General features: G+C 38.3%; 1 protein-coding gene across 1 annotated transcript; it reads left to right on the top strand.

Moving 5' to 3' along the window:
* The first annotated feature begins 667 nt into the window (after positions 1 to 667).
* Positions 668 to 21842, top strand: prim2 (DNA primase subunit 2). Its single transcript, XM_056396388.1, has 14 exons — positions 668 to 744; positions 1664 to 1813; positions 1945 to 2057; positions 3240 to 3343; positions 3457 to 3577; positions 4341 to 4436; positions 6065 to 6202; positions 8384 to 8451; positions 9859 to 9931; positions 10215 to 10400; positions 17168 to 17294; positions 17550 to 17632; positions 19105 to 19173; positions 21038 to 21842. The coding sequence occupies exons 2-14, from the start codon at positions 1669 to 1671 to the stop codon at positions 21263 to 21265; spliced, it is 1551 nt and encodes a 516-aa protein (XP_056252363.1). The 5' UTR covers positions 668 to 744; positions 1664 to 1668; the 3' UTR covers positions 21266 to 21842.
* Positions 21843 to 22154: the final 312 nt, after the last annotated feature.

Below are 22154 nucleotides of genomic sequence, written 5' to 3'. Positions count from 1 at the left end.
AATAAATCAATCAATCAATAAATAATAATGATATAAATGTAACTACAATAAGTAGAATATATCCCCCTGAAAAGTATACATTTTAGTACTGTCTCTGTGTGACATGGACAGTAGCCTAGTTGACCATCGACTATATTATTTACAGTCTATGGTTATGGACATTGGTGGTCATTAGTATCTACAGAGTTCGTTGTATTAAGTTCAGTCACAGAACAACGAAGACGATGGTTGAGTATTTTCTATTGACTTTGATTATTAATGGCAGAAAGCGTCTCGATAAATAAAGACGGGGGGCTAAGATTTGGTACGTATTATTATCATATTCTAGAGAAAAGAAGTCTGCATTCGAGGTTATGGGTAAACCCACATGTTCTGGGTGCGTTTGCTATGTAGTACAGATGCCCCCGCAAGTTCCTGTTGCACCCAGGTCGACGACAACAAAAGAGTCATAGAAATGACACAATGTAAAAACCATGAGTTATTTTAAATCTCAACTTCTCCGGATACACGCCTGGTTCAAATGTATCGTCCAAAAGTGAGAATACTTTCTAATCTTTCCATGGAAGTCGTCAACAGCGGGAGAGGCACACCGTGTCAGGCGGAACAAGAAAACAAGTGCCCTCTTTATGACAAGGTTTCTCTTCCTGAGTTGGTTAAAAACGTCATCGTTTACCCGCGTTTGTTGAACAGCCCACTTTGTTTGGCGGGATTGAGTTTGGAGGCAGCTGCTTCATCATCTAATCGGTAATGTAACTGCAATCTTGCAAATTAATTCTTCTGCCAGTTGCTTGTTTGATAAATTGCTCCGTTTGTTTTAGAGCTCGGCCGATTTCAAGTCAGTTTCCAAGGTAGCTTACTGTAAGTTAGCTAGCATCTACAACAACCCTCAAGTTGCTGTTCTGCGTTTAGCTAACTAGACAGTGTTAATGATAGTCTGGTTAACTTTCGTCTCTGATACTCTCTAAGTGAAGTCTCAAGCTGCTGGTCTGGACCCAGTGTGACATAATAAAGCTAGTAGCTTGTCAAGTAAGTTGTCAGTAAGTTGTGAGCTCACGGTTGCAGGGCTAGATTGTGTATCGTGGAATTAACCTCATAATAGTCTTTACAGAGTTTAGTCAAGGTCAGCTTTCTAGCCCAAGTAGGTGCAGCTAAAAATATGTTTTGACAGAGAGAAGATGCCTCATGCATGTGTATTTTTCTTTCTTCTAACTTCCATATTCTACGACGGTCTGTCTTTGGATTATGATGATTTGTAAAAAAGATTAGCTAGTGTCACTTCTGCACAGTTTTGATTGTACACAGTTGGTAAAAGAGTTTAGGCAGTCATTTTATTTATTTGTTTATTTATTTATGTTGTGAGGAGAGTCACAGCATTCTTGATCATTTCAGACCAGATCATCAGTTGATTGTAATTGTTGGCAGTGGGTGTTATGTATAAAGCCAAACAATTCTTCTCCAATATACCATATTTAGTCCCAAAATGCCAGCACCCCGGTAAAGAATTGTGCATCTTGTTTAATTTTGATTAACTTGTCTTTTAGGGCTGCAGCTGATTTCCACCTCACTGTATGTGCATTTCAGTTGCACCAGATATCCCAACAAGGTTTCCACTAGTGGCCTATTATCTGGTGGTACATTAAACATACTTTTCCTTTACCATTAGGCAAAATGCAGTTTGGTAGCAGAAGAAAGAAGATTGACACCAGCCCTCAGACGGAGCTCTATGGACATGCTCTGCAGTTCTATGTGCAGCCTCCGCTTGAAAACATCTCTCTCTCTGAATTTGAGACATTTGCTGTGGACAGAGTGAAATGTAAGTAGTTGGTCTCATGTTGATCAAATGAAATTTTAATTATGAAATTTGCTGTAAGCACTGTTTTCTCAGGTGTTGTGAAATACATTTTTTCATATTAAAAAGGAAGTTTTCTTTTAATGTCAATGCAGTGTTGAAGACCATTGAGAATTTGGGAGTGAGCTACGTGAAACTGTCAGAAGACTACAAAAAGAAACTGTGGAATGAGTCTAGAAACCTGAACTTTCCTTACAAACTAGAGGCTGTGAGTATTTTAAGCATGACATACATCAAAACTCTGCAGTGCAGCTTGTATAAACCGTTATACTCAAATGCATACAGTTTCTCAATGTTCATTTACCAAGTGTTGGCTGTTAGATGAAGCGTACAGGGCTTTCATCCTGAATTGTCACACTACATTGATCCATATTGGTAGTTTGAGCTGTAGGTGAGGGATGGGAAGTGGTATATGTATCGGTAATGTTGACTATTCTGGCTTTTAGGTTGAGTTTGTGCAACTACAAAATGTGTTTTTGCATGGACTCTAAACAAACATCGTTGTAAATATTAATGGTTTTAACATTAGTTGAGGTAAAATGTTTAGTCTGCTACAGACAGACAGACACACATATTAAAACACAAAAGAAGCGATCACTGAGAAAGTCAGTGGGCAGAAAGCTGTCTTCTTACTTCTCAAGCTGAATTACAAAAGCCATTTTACACAATGGCCTAAATTCACAACAGCTAGCGAACAGGTATTTTTAAAAATGTTTATATCTTGTAAACACAACTGACAGTAAAGGCTGCGATAATATGCTCCTGTCTTCTACAAAGAGGAAGTCTAAAAAAATGGATGCATGGATGAACACATACCAACAAATTTAATCGGTCAGTTTACATGATTGAGCAAGGAGCTTGCGGACAGTGTCCAATGTCCCTCAGGGCCCTTTTGAAATTCTTTAAGAGACAATCTGCTCATTCCATGTTCAGATATTCCTCCAGATATTCCTCCAGCCATGCATCCCTAGAGAAGCAGCACGGTTTACACTCCTTCCAATTTAAAAGAATTAGTCAAAGTATCCCATTAAATTAACATAATTGTAAGAAACTCTCCAAATGCATCTGAATATCTTATGTCACTTCCGTTGTTGCCTCAATATTCATGTTACACGAATCCCATCCTATCCATGGCATCCTTTTTCAGGTTGTCCCTGTGTGGTACATGCATGTGCATGTTTACAACAATAATCTGCTATAATGTTTACCCAAAAATAGCTTGTACTATGCAGTCACTATGTAAACAAACACTAGTAGCTTACACCTGTGGCAGGTTAGCCTCTAAAAATACTCAGGGTGCAGTCAATTCTCAATATTCCAAGACAGATTATGAAAATTTTTTTTTTTGTATATGTTATTTACATAATGTCATTTAAAATGCCTTTTTTAGTCTGTCAAGGATGAAAAAAAGTCTCAGATTGGACAAGATGAATATGAGAAACGAAGAAAGGATCATATCTCCCACTTCATTCTCAGGCTCGCCTACTGCCAAACGTAAGTACAAATGATTTTAAATTTAAATAACAATTGTATTCTTTTTTTGACAACAAATGAGTGTCATTCAAAAGCAACCAAACTAAATATTCATTTTCAATGATCTCTTAAAGGGAAGATCTCAGGCGGTGGTTTATACAGCAGGAAGTTGATCTTTTCCGCTACCGTTTCGATGGCATGCTTTCAGATCAAAAACGTGAATTTCTGCACAGAAATAATCTGCAATATAACACAGTAAGTTTCTGAAGCCTTTATTTTGCCTTGATTTAAAGGAGCTATTTGTAAGTTTTGCTATTGCTACATAGCCAGCATTAGCATTAACAGCTGTTTAATTACCAGTCTTAGCAAGAGCTTCATCCATCATTGCGTTTACAAAACGAGGTTATAATACACCCTCTGAGCGGCGCTACTTCTTTAGGGCAGACTTAAGTAATGAGTGTGTCATGGGAGACAACAAGCTGTATAAGCTGCCTCCATTCACAACATAGTGGTATTCAATTGTATTTTCACTAGATGGAGCTGTTTGATCACTGTAACAGGATCTATAAATGGTGAGGTATTCTTCAGTGGTAGTTAAAAAGTTTCATTTTTAAAAGTGTTTTTTTTTTTTTTTTTTGCTCTGTTTTTGGTAAAAGATTTATTTGTAAAACAGATTATATTTCAGAGATGATAAATGTAGATAAATGCTATTTTTAACAGTTTCCCTAATCACTTGAAGAATAAAAGTGTAATAACGGTGTGTTTAGTTTCTGTTTTACTTAGGTCCGTCTAAAGACACACTTTAAGGAAAGCACGCAGCAGGTTTTCATAAATGGAAAAAACTATTGAATAATTCATCTACGCATAATGAGTCGACGCAAGAATGAAAATGGTGCATTAATTTGATAAATGACATTTGGTTTCCATGAGCTTCAACCCTCAATGTATTAACACTGACACAGCTCTGCCTTTGCAGCTCTTCACTGAAATTCATCATCCTCTTCAATAACTTTTTCAGATTACTGTCGAGGAGAAGAAGGCTCTGCAGGAAAAGCTTGTCATCTCCAGTTACGCCGTCAGTGGAGTCACTGTTGAGAGTCAGGACTTCTACAAAGTGAGTTACTCGTCTCTGTCCATTGAGTCCACTAAGAAAGTTAAGTGCTGATGTGCCCATAAAACAGTTTCTAGTCCTTTTAGAATCCAGCAGGTGCAGAATCTAGACATGGGACAATGAACATGAAATGTTTTGTATTCTGAATGTTAGAGCTTTAATAAAGATTTGAACATTTGTATCTTAACAGCCAATCAGAAAATGCTTTTTATGTTAAAATCACCCTCTCCACTGTAATTATCCTCACAGTGATTCTTCCATTCACTATCAAAAGCTCCAGGATTTCCAGCTGAAGGTCATTTCTTTGTAATTTTGAGTTAACAAGTTAACAAGTTTAACAAAGTTGTGGGTCAGGGTTAGTCTTTCAAAGAGACTCTTCTGGAGTGGATTGCCACGTTAAAGGGTCACTCCACCAGTTTTACCCAGATGATGTCATCGGGGTTCCCAGATAAGCCTCACATTTTTAACAAAAGAGGTTTTGGTTAAAACTGGAGGTGTGGAGTTTAAAAGTTGTGGCGTTAGTTAGTCGGGGAGGTTCTATAATGGGAAATGTAGGATCTTGTGATTTTGGAACCTGACCGACACTACGGACTAAAAGGCTGTTCCTATTTGAAGCCATTACAAAGTAAAGTATACCAGGTTACATAATTTGGGTCCCATTCACTACTGATGAGATACAAATCACTAATGTTAACCATTAATTTGAGATATTGACCACCATTAATACATGTAACAACTCGGATCACAGAAGATCAAAAAAGGTTGGGTAGAATTTAGAGAGAAACTTATAAAGATTCATAGATTTTTAACTTTTGCCTTTGGGCCAATGTTAAGCTTGGAATAACTGCCATAAGAGCTTTCTTATTAGTGTAAACCATTCTGTGTAATACTTACCTGTTCAAGAGTGTACCAGTCACTCTTAAAATACTCTTAAAAATAAATAAAATATTGATTACACTGAAGTAAAGCCTTCTTAGCTCTATATTTTTACTTCAATTCCCCTACCCCCAGGGCCAATGTTTTGTCAGATCAAGTCAGAACATTTTCTAATATGAAATAAATATGCAACTCTTTCTCCCTCAGGCAGTTTAAATCAACTTATTGGAGAATGCATACTCTCCCAAATGCATCTGAGTATCTTGTAATACTACATGAGAAATGTTCTGACATAATGTTGTTAAATCATTAAATGTTCACATAGTGGAGGAATCTCCTAAATCAGTGTGAATAGAGAGCCTGAAAAGTAATTGCCTGATTGACAGATCACCATCATAACCTTTCACAGCTGACTAAGTTTAAGTCTCAGTTTGTCTATTCACAAAATGAAAAGGAAAAGGGGAAAATGTCATGGCCTGCTACATGACTTTCATTTTACATTTTATGCTTGTTGCTGATGGTCTCTTCATTGAGAATGTAAATCATTACACTCGCTTTATTGAATATCACTAGAATAAGTCTAAATCCTTGGATCACATTTTAAGTGGCCAAAAAATATAAAGGGCAAAAGGGTTAGCATCAACCTCCTGACACTATACTTACTATACATGCCAACGGAATATTAAAATGTATCTTTTGAATGCATTATTTATTCAAAACATTTTCTCTCCAACTCTTGTTTTGTTTTTTTAAAGGTTCCCTTTCAAGATGCCCTGGATCTAGTGCGAACAAGGAAAGTGTACCTCAAAGCAGGCTACGTGTACATCCCTCATCAGGACATTGTCACCATTGTTCTCAATGATTTTCGCACAAGGCTATCTAAAGCTCTCGCGGTGAGTGTTTACATCTCTTCATTGTTTTTGAAAGGCTGAATAATGGGTTGTGTTCCAGAAAGCTCAAAGAAGATGAGAATGTGTACTTGAGAGAAACATGGCAACTTCAGGCGTATTTCACTGCAGTTCATGGTGTAAACATATAGCAAAGATTTACCCCTTTTTATATATATATATATATATATATATATATATATAGCATGTGCATGTACAACTCTGACATAAATGAAAGTACCATAGATTTGAATCAACACCTTTCTGACTCACTACAAGAGCTTCACTTTACATTACATTGCAAAGTGTTTCTGTTATGTCCACTTCCTGTACATGTAGTTTCTGTAAATGTATTTTGTGTATACAGTAATCCTGGGTGCATAAGGCGTATTATTAAATTGCAATCATGGCTGTTCCCTTCAGAGCCCTGAGGGAAACTAGAGAAACTCATGGTTCAAATGAGGGGAATGAGTATGCACACATGACATAAAATGTCTGGAGGGAAGACTGGGGACAGCTAGTGTGAAAGTGCTTATTCTCCCTACAGGCATGATGTTTTTTTAAAAGGCTGTTGAAGGGGGTCTGTGAAGTCGCAATATCGGCACACTTGTGCACTGCATCGAATGCCCTGTAGGATGTGAACCATGATGTTTTGGGAACCAGAGGCATATATAATACATGTGAGGAGACAACCAAAGTTCAGGTTATATCGTGGTGATCAACAGCCAAAGGCAGTGGCACTGTACAGTTCATGAATAGGCTTCTGCAGGAAATGTACTGCAATTATTAATTATCCACCCAAATACACCAATACAGCTATTTCTGCAATAAGCTAATATCGGCTAATATATTGGGCTAGCTCTAATACCTATGCACACATACATGTATATCATGTGTCCTCTTATAGTTTGATGATTTTTCCAACTAAAAAACACTTTGTCAAAAGAGACACCAGATGCCTTGTCTTTCCAAAGCAGCTGTTTGTGTCTACCTTAGGACAGGCGGTTTGTTGCTTAGCGCCTAGAAAATCCTTTAGCAGTTTGAACAAAGGTTAGTTTTTGTTCTGTGGTTGTGTTTTGCTGTCCGTCCCTCGCATTCAACCGAGTAGTCACTTTCAATCAGTGCGTTTTTGAGGTAATGCCTGTGTTCACAACAAAGAGTGGACTCTGCTCAGCCACTGATCTAAAATGCCTATTGACAAACTGAATCTCTGGTCTAAAACTCACTACTGGGCAAGTAAAGAACTCCACTGGCTGTAGAATTCATTCTGATGTCCAAATAATGATTAGGTCACTGTAATATAGAAAGTCATTATCTCTGTATTAATGTTGGCATAGTGGGCAACATTTGCTTGATTTGCTTTAATCTGAATGCATTTCCTCCCTTACAGGAGGACAGGCAGGCAGGATTAGAAAAGGAAAAACAGAAAAAAAAACAAAAAAAAACATAATAAGGACAACTTGGTCCAGTTGGGCCTTTCTCCAATTTTCTGGTAATTATCCGGACCACTAACTGCTGGAATGGAGTAATGCTCCAAAACTATTTTTTGTAACTGTGCCATTGTGACTGTTTCTGTGTTACTATAATGTCTATTCTCCTTGTCTGGGGACAGCAAGGGGACATCGCCAAAAATGTGCCATTAAAAAAGCATGAAATGGAAAGCTGCTTCTCCATATGACTCCAATGACCAGTTATTTGTTCGCTGTTCATTTCAACAGGCAGAGTATTGTATATTAAACTGTTTTTGTCTATCTGTAGGGCAGACCTTGAAATGGTTGAGACTGTTGCCGATTGGACTCGTGTTTATGATGCAGTTCATCTAAAGCTTTTTGTTGAGGAGAGATGTGCCTCCATCTCTAGGTTTGCTTTTGAATTAAGAAAATTAAGCTCAAATAGACTGAGACAGCATGAAAAAGTATCTGGAATTTATTCCTGATTGATAATACAGTGTATTTACATGTTTGGTTAAATCATTTTCAATTTTTCCTGATCAGTTTGGATAATGTGGTCTTATATACGTATACCTTTAGTTTTATTCAACCCACATAAGCTGACTCCATGACCTTGTATTTTAATTCTTGTTCTGCGCATTACTTAATCTTTGCACTTTACCTGCAATGGTCGGCTGTTCTAATCCTTTGACCTACACTGCTCACCATCACTCATGTGATGTCCGTCTCTCTGCAGCTGACTGCCCGCTCACTACCAGCAGTGCATTCTGATGAACGTCTCCAACCGCTCCTTAACCACCTCAGGTAAGCAGCAGGATTGATAACTTTGTTGCCATTTTTCCAGAACTCTGTTGAAAAAGAGATTTAGCAGGATTGATCTTTGGCACCAAGGAGGGCTGGGGGCTTGTGCCTGGTCTGATTCAACCCAATCGGTCCCTGTAGACAAGTCCAGATGTTGTGGAGACTTATGGTGCCCGGTGCCCACCATCATCTATTTTTATTGTTAGTTAACTCAGTCTTGAAGCAGTAAGCACTATGCAACATGTGCATTATGTTTCCTACAATTTCTCAAACACTGTTATTGCATTAGCTGTTGACTGATGGGGGGGCATGTTTTTCCCCCCCCAGTAATTGCTTTTTGGGATAAATTACTTAATTGATTTAGAATTTTAAATTGTAATGCATTTTCATGATCAAATCATAGATTAAGCAGAGCTCAGTATGCAGCCCTCATAAGTCAAACTCCATATGGTGGGAATACCTGCTTTATGTCATCCTGTGAGCAGACTGTGATCAGCGCCTGTGATGCGGACACACTGCAAGTTATTTTCCATAAGACATGAATGCTGCAGTAAAAGGTGTCACTTATCTTGATGTATTAGTGTTCAGTTATGCCAAAAAATGCAATTCAAGCCTGTCACTTCATTGAAGTGCCGCACTAAACCTGCATCTTGTTTTATCAGACCTGCATTGCAATATTAAAAACCACCTTAAATGTTGATATAGTTTTTTCAAACAATAGAGCTGCTGCTAACTTCTGATACTAAGGCTCACCTCTTGTGGATAACTGGATGTAAAAACCTTAAACGTGTTCACCACTGAAAGTTGAAGTGAATCAGCAACAGCACATGAGTGTGCATGAAAAGGCAGCTGACTTCATTTCATCTTCAATAGCCAAGAAGAGCAACTCAGAGCACAGTGAGGGTGTTTATCTTACTTCAGATAAAAGTAGGAACATGAATGTAGGGGTGGGAGAAGTCGTGTCGCTTGATTGTTGTTGGGGATTAGTGGGCAGGTTGTTGAGATTAGTGGGCAAGCCACTAATCTCTGTGGTGGGGGGGGTAACACAATGTGATGTGAAGCACTGCCACACGGGACTTGATGGATTGCCAAAGTCATCGACTTAAAAATCTACTGATAGCAGCTTAGCAGTTTCAAGTTTGTTTGGCAGGAGGTTACAGGCATGTGTCCCCTTGTTTTTATTATTGCAGTAAAGTTTTCATTATTTTAGCTGTGTCCAGTCTTACTGTCAGGTCTTAACCTGATTTTCTATCAAGAAGATTTGATTTGAGTTAAGGGAACATGCCTCGGAAAATACGTTCACTTTTTATGGCAGCCCCAATTGCCTCTAAAATTGCATTAATATTCCTAAAGGAATACAGTCTCATTTGTCAAAATCCTGATATTTTTCATGTTTTTTTCTTCTTTCAGTCATGCCTATGTGGGACAGGATTACAGCATCCAGAAGAATGTTGGGAAAATCTCCTTGGAACAAATTGATTCAGTGAGTTGCACTGACCATTTATTCTCGAAATGTCAAGTTCAGGGTGCCATGTTGCCTGGGAATGGGTGGCGTAAAAGGGGAGAAATGATGCTTGTGTAGTAACTCTGGTGGCCCAGAGCTAGGAACGAATCGAAAGTGTATTTAGTGTCACGTTAGTTTTAATCAGTCAGTTCACATTATGTTTAACATGTGGTCCATAGAATGGAAATGGGAATAAACAGGTACTGATGAATCACATTAGTTTATTTTTGCTTATTAGTCATTAATTGTGTTCTGCCTGTAGCTTTCAGGAAAGTCGTTCCCGCTGTGCATGAAGCAGCTCCACCAGTCACTGAGAGAGAACCACCATCTCCGCCATGGGGGACGTATGCAGTACGGCCTCTTCCTCAAAGGTATCGGCCTCTCTCTGGAGCAGGCGCTGCAGTTCTGGAGGTCAGAGTTCACCAGAGGGAAAGTGGATGCAGACAAGGTAATGTTGACGATATTAATGCTATAATATTATAATGTAGGAATGTGTTGTAAAAAGAAGATTACAGCAAACTAAACTTTAGTAATATAATGATTATAATTAAGAAACGCTCGACAGCAGTGTTAATGTCTCAGTGCCTTCTCCTCTCCTGAGTGCTTCTCAACACTGGAGTCAGTGGTGCTGTTTTATTGTTGATGAAGTGGCCTCATCAAAGCTGTATCGATTAAAAAAGAAAGAAAGTTCACCGGTTTCATTTGTTGCACGCAGTACTGTAATGAGTCTAATGAAGACTTAAGTCGTTGTGGGTTCAGTTGTTGTATCTCTCAATAGAAGACAGATTCACAGCAAAGAGATTAAAATTGTTCTACATGAGGAGAACAACAACTCTTCATGTGGATAGTGACAGGAGATGCCAGCTCAAATGAATCATGCTGTTTATTCTTGTCGTAATTTCTTTTAATTTAAATGTATTAGACATAAGCCAGGACCACACCACATTTTATTTAACAGTTCTGAAAAGGTTTTGCAGTTTTTCTTCATTTCTGAAATCAATAGCTACAGCATTAAGTTTTCTTTCCTCAATTAGGTCATTAGGTAGCTGTGGACATGCTGTTACACAGTGTGCCTTACTTAGCTTGGCTTGAGTGCATGGTTTTATAAGTCTGATCGTACAAGTGCTAATTCCTGTCCTTGTTGACTGTAAAGGAAACAACTGCGTGTTAGATAGATAATTGCTTGGATTGCATCGATTTGCTTTTAGGAATATTGCTCTATACACTAAAGACTGTTAGAACATCCCCGTCTGCCTCACCTTGGTTGGCCTGTCTTAAAAGAAGTAAGATATGGCTGATTCAGACTTCCCTGTTTCTGAGTAGTTTTTTTTTTTTTTTTATTAAATGCTCGACAACCACACACAGCCACTTAGGAATTTGTTGTTGAGATATTATGCATGAAACATGAAAATGAAATTTCAGTTCAAGTGATTAAACTTCATTCTACGCCATGTTCTATATTAATAAAAAAATAAATATTAAAACACATACTGTATATTTGAGGGAAAAAAAAGCTTGACGCTACAATTAATGGATTTGGACTCGTGCCTCATTCACTTCACCCCACCTCTTCAGCATGTCAGTGATTTTGCTCTCAGTGGTTCCCTGAATACAAGCCAAAAACAACCAAATGAACCTTGTCCTAAAAAGTTCAGTATGAAAGCAAATTACAATATGAATGGTCAGATCACACAATATTAAAAATATCTGCAGGTCCATAACCCCCAAATATGATTATGAACCCTTTTTGTTGTTTTAGTAGTGGCATCATTTGCTCCGTGAGACCATTACACAGTTTGCTGCTCAGCCACAGCAGGGAGTTCTTGACTGCAGAGCTGCAGCTATTGGTCGATTAATAGTTTGAATCACTTAAAGGAAAAATTTGAAACATTTGATGGTATCAGGTTTTTAAATGAATTTGACAACACTTTGGGCTCTAGGAAACAGGGACGGTCTTTTTTCACTGCTCTCTGGTGTTTATAGATAAAGAGATGAATTGAGAAAATAATTGGTAATAAAAATAATTGTTTGATGCAAACCTACTTCGCAGGTAAATATTAAACCAGCATGATTTGATTGCACTGTGACACTGTGAGAGACTTGTCTTATTTTGACCTGTTTTTGTAATAATTTCTATTTTGTAAATTATATTTGCAAAGTAAACGCTTAAAATACTGTCTGTCTAACCCTATGACCTGCTCTGATAAACACCCATCCAGAGCTTAATCTCAAACACATGTGTGTTGCATTTTTGAGTGCTGTTCAAAAGATGCAGTATTAACAGTGTGTAAGGTGCCAAGAAATCATTTAATTGTGCTGAGTTGAATAGAAACCCAGTGCAGCAGTCTGGCACAGCAGTTCATGTGGATGGGCCTTGATCCCTGAGCAGTGTTGTCTTTTAATAATGACTTGTAGTAGTACAGTGTATCACATGGTTGGCACCCCTACCATGTCACTCCAGGTAGTCTGCATATTTTCCAGTCCAAGGATGTGTTTTACATCAGCCAGACGATGTCTCCAGGCGTGTCGTGGGAATATATGGGGCATCTGTTTCTGCTGGTGCGTCAGTTTTTAGTTGTAATGAGACAGAAGAAGAAGAATTCTGACCACACTCTGATGCACAAAGATGCATAGAGACGCTTTTCATGTTTTCACCTGTTTAAAATCCAGATACTTCGCCATTCGTAAGGTTGTTCTCATCTCTTTGCAAAAGCATTGTAGAAATGGAGGACGAAGTACACTAACATGCAACTGGTTAGAGGCCAATGTGTAAAAGCATAACGCCATGTCCAGAACCAGTGTAAACATAGTGTGAATAGGAACAAATTCAGGAGTTTGGTAAGAATTTTAAAGTTTAATGTCCAACATAAATTAAACAATCGCTGTTGAGCTGAGCTGTAGATCACTATGGGAAATTAAAACATAAAGCCACAACAAGCTTAGTTGTTTCTGAAACTTTTACAATTTAATCAGATTTCAAAAACATTTTGTTTTGGTGCCATTTAACTAATTCTGCTTGCCCTTACAACATGTTAATATTTTTGTTTTTGTTATTCTAAACATCAGTGTCCTGCTGAGTAATGGTTGGTTGTCATTGTTGATTGCAACCACCACCTGTATTTATGACTAAGGAGAAACATACAGCAAAATAATAAGACTACATTTCTAATCTGAGTAAAGTGAACCAAAATATCAGCAGTAATTTGTGTAGCTTTTTGAAATAGTTTTGCACTGGAGCAACATATGCTAGAAGTCAGGGTGGTTAGTGTGGTTAGTTCCTCACTCTCTTAAGATGTAGGTCAGTCAGTTTCTTTTGTTGGTTTTTGTGAGCCCATATCTTTAATAAAAAGAAAAAATAAAAACATTCATTTTCAAGTATTTTCATTTGAGCCATTCAAAAATATCCCATCTCTCCTGCCCACACTCTCTCCTGTCCTACTGTCTGTTATTGGCCCCTCAGTAAGAGCCTCATGGCAACTACAGAGGACTGGATTCATGTTACATCCCTCTTTGGTGCCCCATCTCTGAAGTAGCGTGTACAAGCTCCAAGAGAAAGTGTGATGGGCTCTGCATAAAGCCCAGCCCTTGCTCCACAGCAGAGGCAGCAGAGTGGTGCTGACCAGATCGCAGCTCTCACAGTGATGTATGTGTTGTGTCAGGGACTGCACTTTGTGGCAGGCTGCACAAAGCCTGCTCATTAGTATGCGACTGGCACGGAGAAAAAGATGGGAGGCAGCGATGCCGAAAGGGAGGCCTGGAGGAAGAGGCAGTGTAATATTAGACTAGAGGGAGAGGGAAAATTGATGAAATCAACTTGATCTAACCATTTTTCTTGCCACGGAAGTCAGCCAATTCATTTGAAGGAGTGTCTATTTGTACCACATTTTAGTGTGTTGTTTAGCCTCAGGGTAGGACTGCTCTGAACTGCTTGTTTTACAGATGTTAACTTCAGGTTAATTAATTTCCACTAACTGACACTATTTTTCACTTTATAGCGTTGGTTTCCTCTGGGGTCTTTTCCAAATGTAGAGGAGATTCGTTAGATGACACTTTGTATTAACTGCTCTTAAAGTATGGTTACAAATGTACACCATGTTATTTTAATCACTGGTATTTTCAGTACATTTCAAAGTAGCCCCGAGCTCCTCCTTTGCTATGGGTCTGCCTCACTTTTGAAAAGTCTTCTTCTTGAAGAGATCCAAGAGAAATTATTTTGTGTTAGTGAGATTTTTGTTCTGTTTTCATTTTAGAAAGTTAAGGCTCCAATTTAAATAAATGAATAAAATCCAAATCTTAAATAAACAGAATATTGGCTAGTACATTGTTATCTGAAATAGGTGGTTGAAAACAAGTCTGGAGAATCGCACTTAGTTTTACTGCTCATGCTGAATATAAGTTGTTCAAGTGACATTTGCTTTCATGCAGAACCTAGGACTATGCAGATGCATATCTTATATTGGCTTGTCATTAATGTAGCAGTATATTTTCTCTCCTTTCTCCTCGTTCATTGTGAGTAAATGACCATTTCAAAAAGCAGTTCGTTTCTTCTTTCCGCAAAATCAAACTTCTTACCTTGTGTGTATTTGCAGTATTTTTCAGTCCCTCACCTTTTTATTGTTTTTAGGGTGTGAAAAGGCCAGTAGTGCAGATTTAAAAAACTATTTTAATGGTATTATATGTAAGAGGGATTGGAGCTACAGGCACATCAGTCACTATGGACTGAGCCTAAGAAGCCATGCCAAGTTTACACACATGCACATACACACACGTACATAATCCCTTTGATTGTGTCCTATTTCTCTGTCTCCATTGCCGCAGGTTTTTGTGAATGTGTCCTAGAGTGTGGGGGGATGTTGCAGTGATGTAGCCCCACGAGCCAAGCACTAGGAGAGCTATGGCTCTGCTCCTTTTTAATGCATCTTTTGTGCTTGTGTTCAGACTCTACTGTTTTTTTTTTCCTCACTTCCATCAGTTTGGAGGTCAACTGTATTAGAGTATATCCAGGATTATCTAAAGTGTAGGCTGAAGTGTAGGAACACACTTGGTGATTAGAGGAAGCGCAGCAAATATATTGCATTTAAAGGAGTTTCATTCAATATGAGTAAATATGGGACAAGATGAGAAGAAACTGAACTGCACTGTTCAACATCTCAGTGCTGAAGGGAATCTGAATGCTGAGGGGAAATCAAATACAGTTTAATCTCATCAGTTATTGCACATTTTAAGGTTTACCTCTGGAGCCATTTGCAGTTAATCCCAGTATATATGAACAGACTGTTTTGGTACCTGTTGTTCATATGAAGTTTTCTCTTTAATCAGACCTCCTCAGTCTTATCTTTCTCAGTGACAGTTCAATGCCATATCAAGTGTTTGTATCACTTTTTTAGATGACGTAGGATCTTTTTATGTCCTAATTATTTCATGTAATACATATTAAACACACTTTAATGCCAGTGGAGTTCCAGGATTCGTTTTAATAGAGTAGGGTGGTCTTAAATCGAGAAACAGCCTCTTGAATCCTTAGAAGCTCTACATAATTAATATTTGATTTATTGTACTTAAGGAAGATTTTATGGGTTTTTAAATTGCTATTGCAGGTTGTCACATTAGCAAGTTCAGGGGGTTTATTGCAACATTAATGTGTTATGATGGGTGCAGTCATGGTGATTGTGTTCCGCCACTTCTGAAGCACACAGTGTGTATTTTACTGTTTGATTTTTAGAGGCAGGGTCCTTGTAATTCATTTTTAATGGTTGCGCAGAAGTACGGTACACATAAAAGGAGTTCACCGTGGAGATTTTGTAGAATGACCCCTATCAAAAAAAATATTGAGGATTTTTTGGTTTGGAACAAACTGGACAGAATATGGTGTGAAGGTTTGCAGAGGTCTGGCACTTTAAAGTTTATTGATACAGTTCACTTGTGTCCTTGACTTTGATGTTTTTTCTTTTTAGGTTATCATACAAAGATTTTTCCAGATATTAATATAAAGTTTGTTTGAATTCAAACCCTGCTGCAATCCGGTCATAGATCAAATACTTCTACACAAAGTCTAGTTTTGTCTGACTGTGAATGCAACCTGTTGGTACATTTGTTTCTCAGTAATAAGTTGGAACTAAACTGTAAATCAAAAAAGGCCAGAGAAAATATATTCAAATCAAAATGTGGATGCTCAATCATTTGTTTACTCAACTTAGTAGAATACAAATCTTATACAAGCCTGAGGCTGCAATTAATGATCATTTTCATCATCACTTACTGTATAATTTTGAAGATTAACTGTTCAGTTATTAAAATGGTGACGACTGTCCATCATAATATCTTAAAATCAAAAGATCTCCTCAACACGTTTCTTTATCCAATCGACAACCCAAAACCCAAAGACACTTTATTAGCAGCAAAAACTTAAGAAGTACGCTGATCCTTTACTTAAGTAAAAGTACTTGCTCTACAGAAAAAATGACCTCAGTGACTGACACACCATCATATATTACTTTATTAGATTGTTAATATGATAAATGCATCAATGTATAAGCAGCATTTTGCTGTTGTAGCTTGTTGAGGTGGAGCCAGTTTTTACTACGGAAAAAAAATCAGATGCAAAAATGTGTCTCCATCTTCTTGGACATTTTTGTCTTTGCTTTTATTGTGAAATTATTTGATAATTTGCCCCATCAGAGAAGTTTAAATGGGAAATGCCTCTGTGGTAGATCTGCAACAGGTCAAAAACTCCTGAAATGTGACAAGGGGCCCAGACTGTGCATATTAACACGGATCTCATACATCTAAACAACTTTCCCGGACCAATAAAATAGTAAAGTGCTACATTTTTAGGTAGAAATGGTTAATACATCACGCTGAATACTGATACATCATATTGGGATTTCCATTCTTCTATTTAAGGACACATCTTTTATTTATTTTATTTAAAGACACATTGTATCAAAGTGCTCTGCAAGACAAGGGGCACAATCACTGAGAGCGAAAGATGGCCGTATTAAGGTATCCATAATTCAGCTATCTCGAGTGTGGCGACACCTCTACAGCAGGTTCTCTCTAATAGCTCTATATTTCATTGAGGAAAACACCCTGTCAAAACTGACATGATGTATGACAATGTCTCTTTTCACCCCAACCTTGTCCCTCTTACACTCTCATCCTCACTAATGCCCTCTCTTCCTCTCTCCCCTCTTGTCTTCCTCTCACTCTCTGTAGTTTGACAAAGCATATGCCTACAGCATCCGCCACATGTTTGGCAAAGAAGGCAAGCGAACAGACTACACCCCCTACAGCTGCATGAAGGTGATTTTATCAAACCCACCCAGCCAAGGCGACCATCATGGTGAGTTGACGGCTGTTGGAAGAAGCCATTACCCATGTGATGAGCCACTCAACTCTAATTATCAGGCTTTCTAGTTAACGGAACTTGGCTTGGAAATAGTGACACGACTGACTGGGTGTTGATTATCGAAATCATCACCCAAATCTCTGCTCATGCAGTTTTCACATGCTGAAAACTTCAGTTTGCTCCTATTGGTGAAACAAATAATTGTTAATTCATGAAGCAAATTATTTGAATTCATTTTCATGTTTGTAGGATGCCCATTTCGCCACAGTGACCCAGAGCTACTGAAGCAGAAGCTTCAGTTCTACAAAGTGTCTCCCAGTGGAATCAGTCAGGTGGGTGTCATCTTTTTTTTTTTTTTTTTTTTTTTTTTCCAGTGGGTAAAAATAAATAAAATCTAGAGTTAGAAACTGGAAAATGTTAGTACTACTCACCACACCCTCACACCCTGGCTGAGAGCAGCTGCCTTTAGAAGCTGTGTCTTTATAACATTTCAACTACAGTATAGAAAATATGCAAGTTGAAAGTAGTTACAGATGCCAACCTGTAACCGACGTTGCAGGTACTTGCATGAACCAAAATATTTGACAAATTATTAAGCTGACCTAATGATGGCGCCAGATGAAAAATTAATGGATCACCAGAGTCATTATTTCATGGTCGTCCATGCAGTGGTTGTCAAGATATTTCATTCAAAACGACATGTCAACCTCATGATTGTGCCAGAGGAAATGAAATTTCACAGGTTATATGAAATCTTTGACCTGCCGGAGACGCTACACGAAAAGTCAGGATCACCAAAGTCATGAGGATTCATCCATGAATGCCTGCACAAAATAGTGTCTTTCACAGGGTGACCTACAACATATTCCTGCAACAGCGGGTTTATTTCTAAAAGTACTGACAAGTAAAAATAGATAGTTAACGCGATAATGTGGATGTTTGACATGTTGTTTCTCAAATCCCAGAAGAACCTTCTCGAGTAAAGCACACAAATAGGAAGTGAAGTACTCGCATCACATAAGTGCGATATTTTCTCTTTTGCAAAAGAGAAAATAGGAATAAAACTGAGAGCACAGCTAGTGTTTGCCTTTTATTACCACTCTCGCAGATCTAATACCAGCCACAGTGGTTGAGCGTGCTAGTGGCAGTATCACGCTGGAGGCAACCTTCAGGAATATAGAGAATAATGACGGAGCCAAATACAGGCAGTCTCTCTCTCTAAGCGAGTGATGAAGACCTTGGATTTATTTTTCAGCAGGTAAGTCACCCTGAGTGTACAGTCGCACTAACGCTACAGGGGATTTTGGTGCCAGAATGTGAGAGTGCTTGTGCCACCCAACCAAAGCCCGGGCTTCGAACTGGCTGCTCCCACCCTCCCTTTCCAACTTTACAGAGCTTCCGAAAACCAGGAATGAAAAAGCAGATAGAAATTCTGAAATGTACATGTACCAAAAGAGTTGAAGGTGTAAACGTTGCCAACAGTTCCTACATTCTACAAAGAGTTGACTCAGGGCATGAATATTTAAGTGATCTGTTTTTGATTACATTTGCAAAGATTTCTTGAAGGATGCGCTCACTGCTGTCTTAATGATTTATGAGAGATGTTTGTGTAGGTAGTTGATCGAAAAGCCAATTAAAACAATTTGGATCACAAGACTGCAAAATCACAAAATGTTGGCAATACCTTATGTAAACGCTCTGTGCCGGTTTCCAAAGTGTAACAGTTTAACAGTGTGAGAATGCAGATGAAATTTCTACCCTGATGTTTTTTTGAACTTTTCCTATCCTCTACTTATTGTTGCAGATCCTGGAGCTGGTTAAAGGAATGCACTATCAGCTGGCATGCCAGAAGTACTTTGAGCTGACTCACAATGTAAGTGCAGATTTAATTTGAAGCGGGGGGTACCTGTATCGGAGGCAGGTGTTTGGTCCTCACATGTGATGCATGACGGCTGGGGAGAGAGACCCAGAACTGTCATCACATCCATCATTAGCCGGCTGTCACAGCCACTTAATTTTTAAAGGTTTATTATGGCATTCGGATCTATTTTGTCCCCTGTGGATACTTACTTAATTTAATCTGTTTAAGTTTGGATGCTTGAGTCATCATCCCTTTCAGTCACACTCAGAGTCCTGGTTTCAGGGAAGAGTAGTGACTTGAAAAAAGAAAACAACAAATAAACAAGGTCTTAGACTCACAATGTATTTGCTTGTGACTGCAGTTGTCATTCAGCTGAGTTTGGCACATTGTGATCAGTAGTTTAACACGTGCTCTGGTTTTTCTCTCTCTCTCTTCTTACCAAATTTACACAGCTTGATATATTGTGTCTAAGGTGAAACAGTTATTTTGAATGCTCAAACGTTAGGTGTCATAGTTAATTTTGGGAGGGAACATCATTTCACATACTGTACCTTTTTAGTAGATCTATTGCAAGTGATGGAGTTGTATCCCTGAAATTGTAATAACAGTGACTGTACACAAAGAATTCACGCAACGTATAATTAAGTTGTTAGTTTATCAGTTTTTTTTATAAAAGTTTAGACTTTGAATCAATTTATTTGTCAGTTTCAGTACAATCAGCAGCAAATACACTGTACAATACCTCTGAGACACATCATGGTAAAATCCACCTTTACACTCTTCATGAAATATTTTCTTCTGGATGTAGATCAGTAATTACACAAACTGCCTAAAATTGTGTCCATGACACAGTCCTGGTGTCTGCTAACATTAGCCACCAGAAGCTACTGGTCATACCAGACCACATCAGGATGTAGCAGCAAAACCCCCGAGTACACTGAAGTACACTGTTCAGTTCTTTATTTGTAACAGAATGGATGTGCTAAAAAATTAGTCTCATTTTAAATGAAACGTGTAAATATGGAAGACATTAAAAACCAAACAGACATTCTTTTACATAGTCATAACCCTGGGCTCCTTAGCTCCTTGACTGGTTATTGACCTTAATGAAAAATGCAGTTGTCATATTTGCTTACAGTCACTACACTTACATTAATGAATTTAGTCCAAACAACTGATGAAAGAACAAAGATGTTGTACTCTGCAGTCATGTGTAAAATTAATGAATTTGCTTCACAGGACAATTTATGCACGTTGAAATCACATTCTTATGAAGCTACTAGCTGATAAAAGCAATGATTAAACAGAAGTATGTTGTCACTCTTCCACCCACCTGCAGATGTACATTATAGTAGTTAAAGTGCTCGGTGCACAATTATTTCCTTCACTCTAGAAGTTCAACAAGTAAAAATGGCAAAGTGAAATGTGTTGTGTACAAATCTGTCACAGTAACTTAAAACATCACTCACCATTAAACAGCTGTTTAAAAACTAAAGGTCACAGGACGAACTTCTGAAAGAGCTCAAACTTCATTTGTTAATTGATTCATAGGTTTTTACTCATCATGAGTGATTTTGACATTTTATTTCCTGAGAGGACATTTCATCTTTTTCGCTGTGTGCTCTGATGGAATAGCTAGCTGGTGACTTAACTCGCTAATGTGCCTGTGAAAGTTCTCATTATTGTTAATTAGTAAATTGTTGGTAAATTAGCAAGCCATTCCACATCTTGCCCAATGAAGCAGATGTTACGTGATCATCTTATAAAAGGTGACATGAATCCATCATTCACTTCTGGGAAAACTGAGACTGCTGTTCTAATTTCCCCTTGACCTACCTCTCCTGTGTTCTCTTTTTTTTACTTTTTATTTGAGCAGTTTGAGGACTCCAATTTTTCGCTCAACCACCCCAACCAGTACTTCATAGAGAGCCAGAGAGTTTTGGGCGGCGGCAAGGATATTAAGCGAGAGATGGAGGCTCCACAGAGGTTGCAGGAAAACTCTGCTGCCAAAGGATCCACTGCAGCACGAGAAGCAGCAGCAAACGCCCCCCAGGATTTGGCCGAGATGACGGAGGAGCTGGACTCTTTCTTTCAAGACGCCTGATTTTTTTTTTTTAAAACATTTTTTTAATTCTTTTTTTTTCTTTCTTTCTTTTTTTTTTTTTTTACTTTTATACATGTAGAAATAAATGTCTGTCTTTTCTATGAGGGATGAAGGTGGGTGGGGGGCGGGGTCCATATTTACATGATTTGAAGACTCTGTTTCTGACATGTATTAAAGTTGCATATCAGTAATCTTTCAATGATCGAGTCCACTTTAAAACACAGCAGGGTCTGAGTTAGCCTCTAAGCGACATCTTCTTAATCTCAGCATTACATTTTCTACCTGATCAAATTCCTTGTTAGCGTCTGTGAGGCTGCATCATTCATTTTTGCCGTTTAACCCATGCGTTAAAAGTAGTCTCTTGGTTTGTTTTCTTTCTTTGTTTTCACTCTGGTCTGGACTCAGATGGCTTATACCCAGTCTCAGTGCACAGTGTTTTGGCAGGGACGCAGTTTTGGGGGTGATGACTAGAACATTTCCCAGCTGTCTCAGAAACAATGTCATTGTATTTGCTGGCAGGAGTATGGATGAATGGTGGCAGGAGGATGGATGAAAATAAATAATTTCCACAGTTGTATTATGCCGCCTTGGAATATTGCCTCATAGTGCACAATGCAATTTATTCAAAGCATACGTGGTCAGGAGATATTTCCTTTTTCTTATCTCGAACTGCCTGCTCAATAATTTGTGAGAAATGGTGGCTGCCTGAAAGTCAAGGACCTTTTGCACTGCTGTGATGTTGGTAACGGAGACTGCTCCTCTAATCTTGGTTCTTTAGGAGGTACAGTTTTGAGCCCTTATCTCCACTCTTACCATGCATTTTACTAGATTACAAACTTAAGATCCAATTAGAGGCGCTGAAGAGTTGGCCCGGAATTAAATGAATACA

This window comes from Seriola aureovittata, chromosome 14, assembly GCF_021018895.1.
Source record: "Seriola aureovittata isolate HTS-2021-v1 ecotype China chromosome 14, ASM2101889v1, whole genome shotgun sequence".
NCBI lineage: Eukaryota > Metazoa > Chordata > Actinopteri > Carangiformes > Carangidae > Seriola > Seriola aureovittata.
Note: the sequence above shows the minus strand (reverse complement) of the source record. Positions and strands in the feature narration are given on the sequence as shown.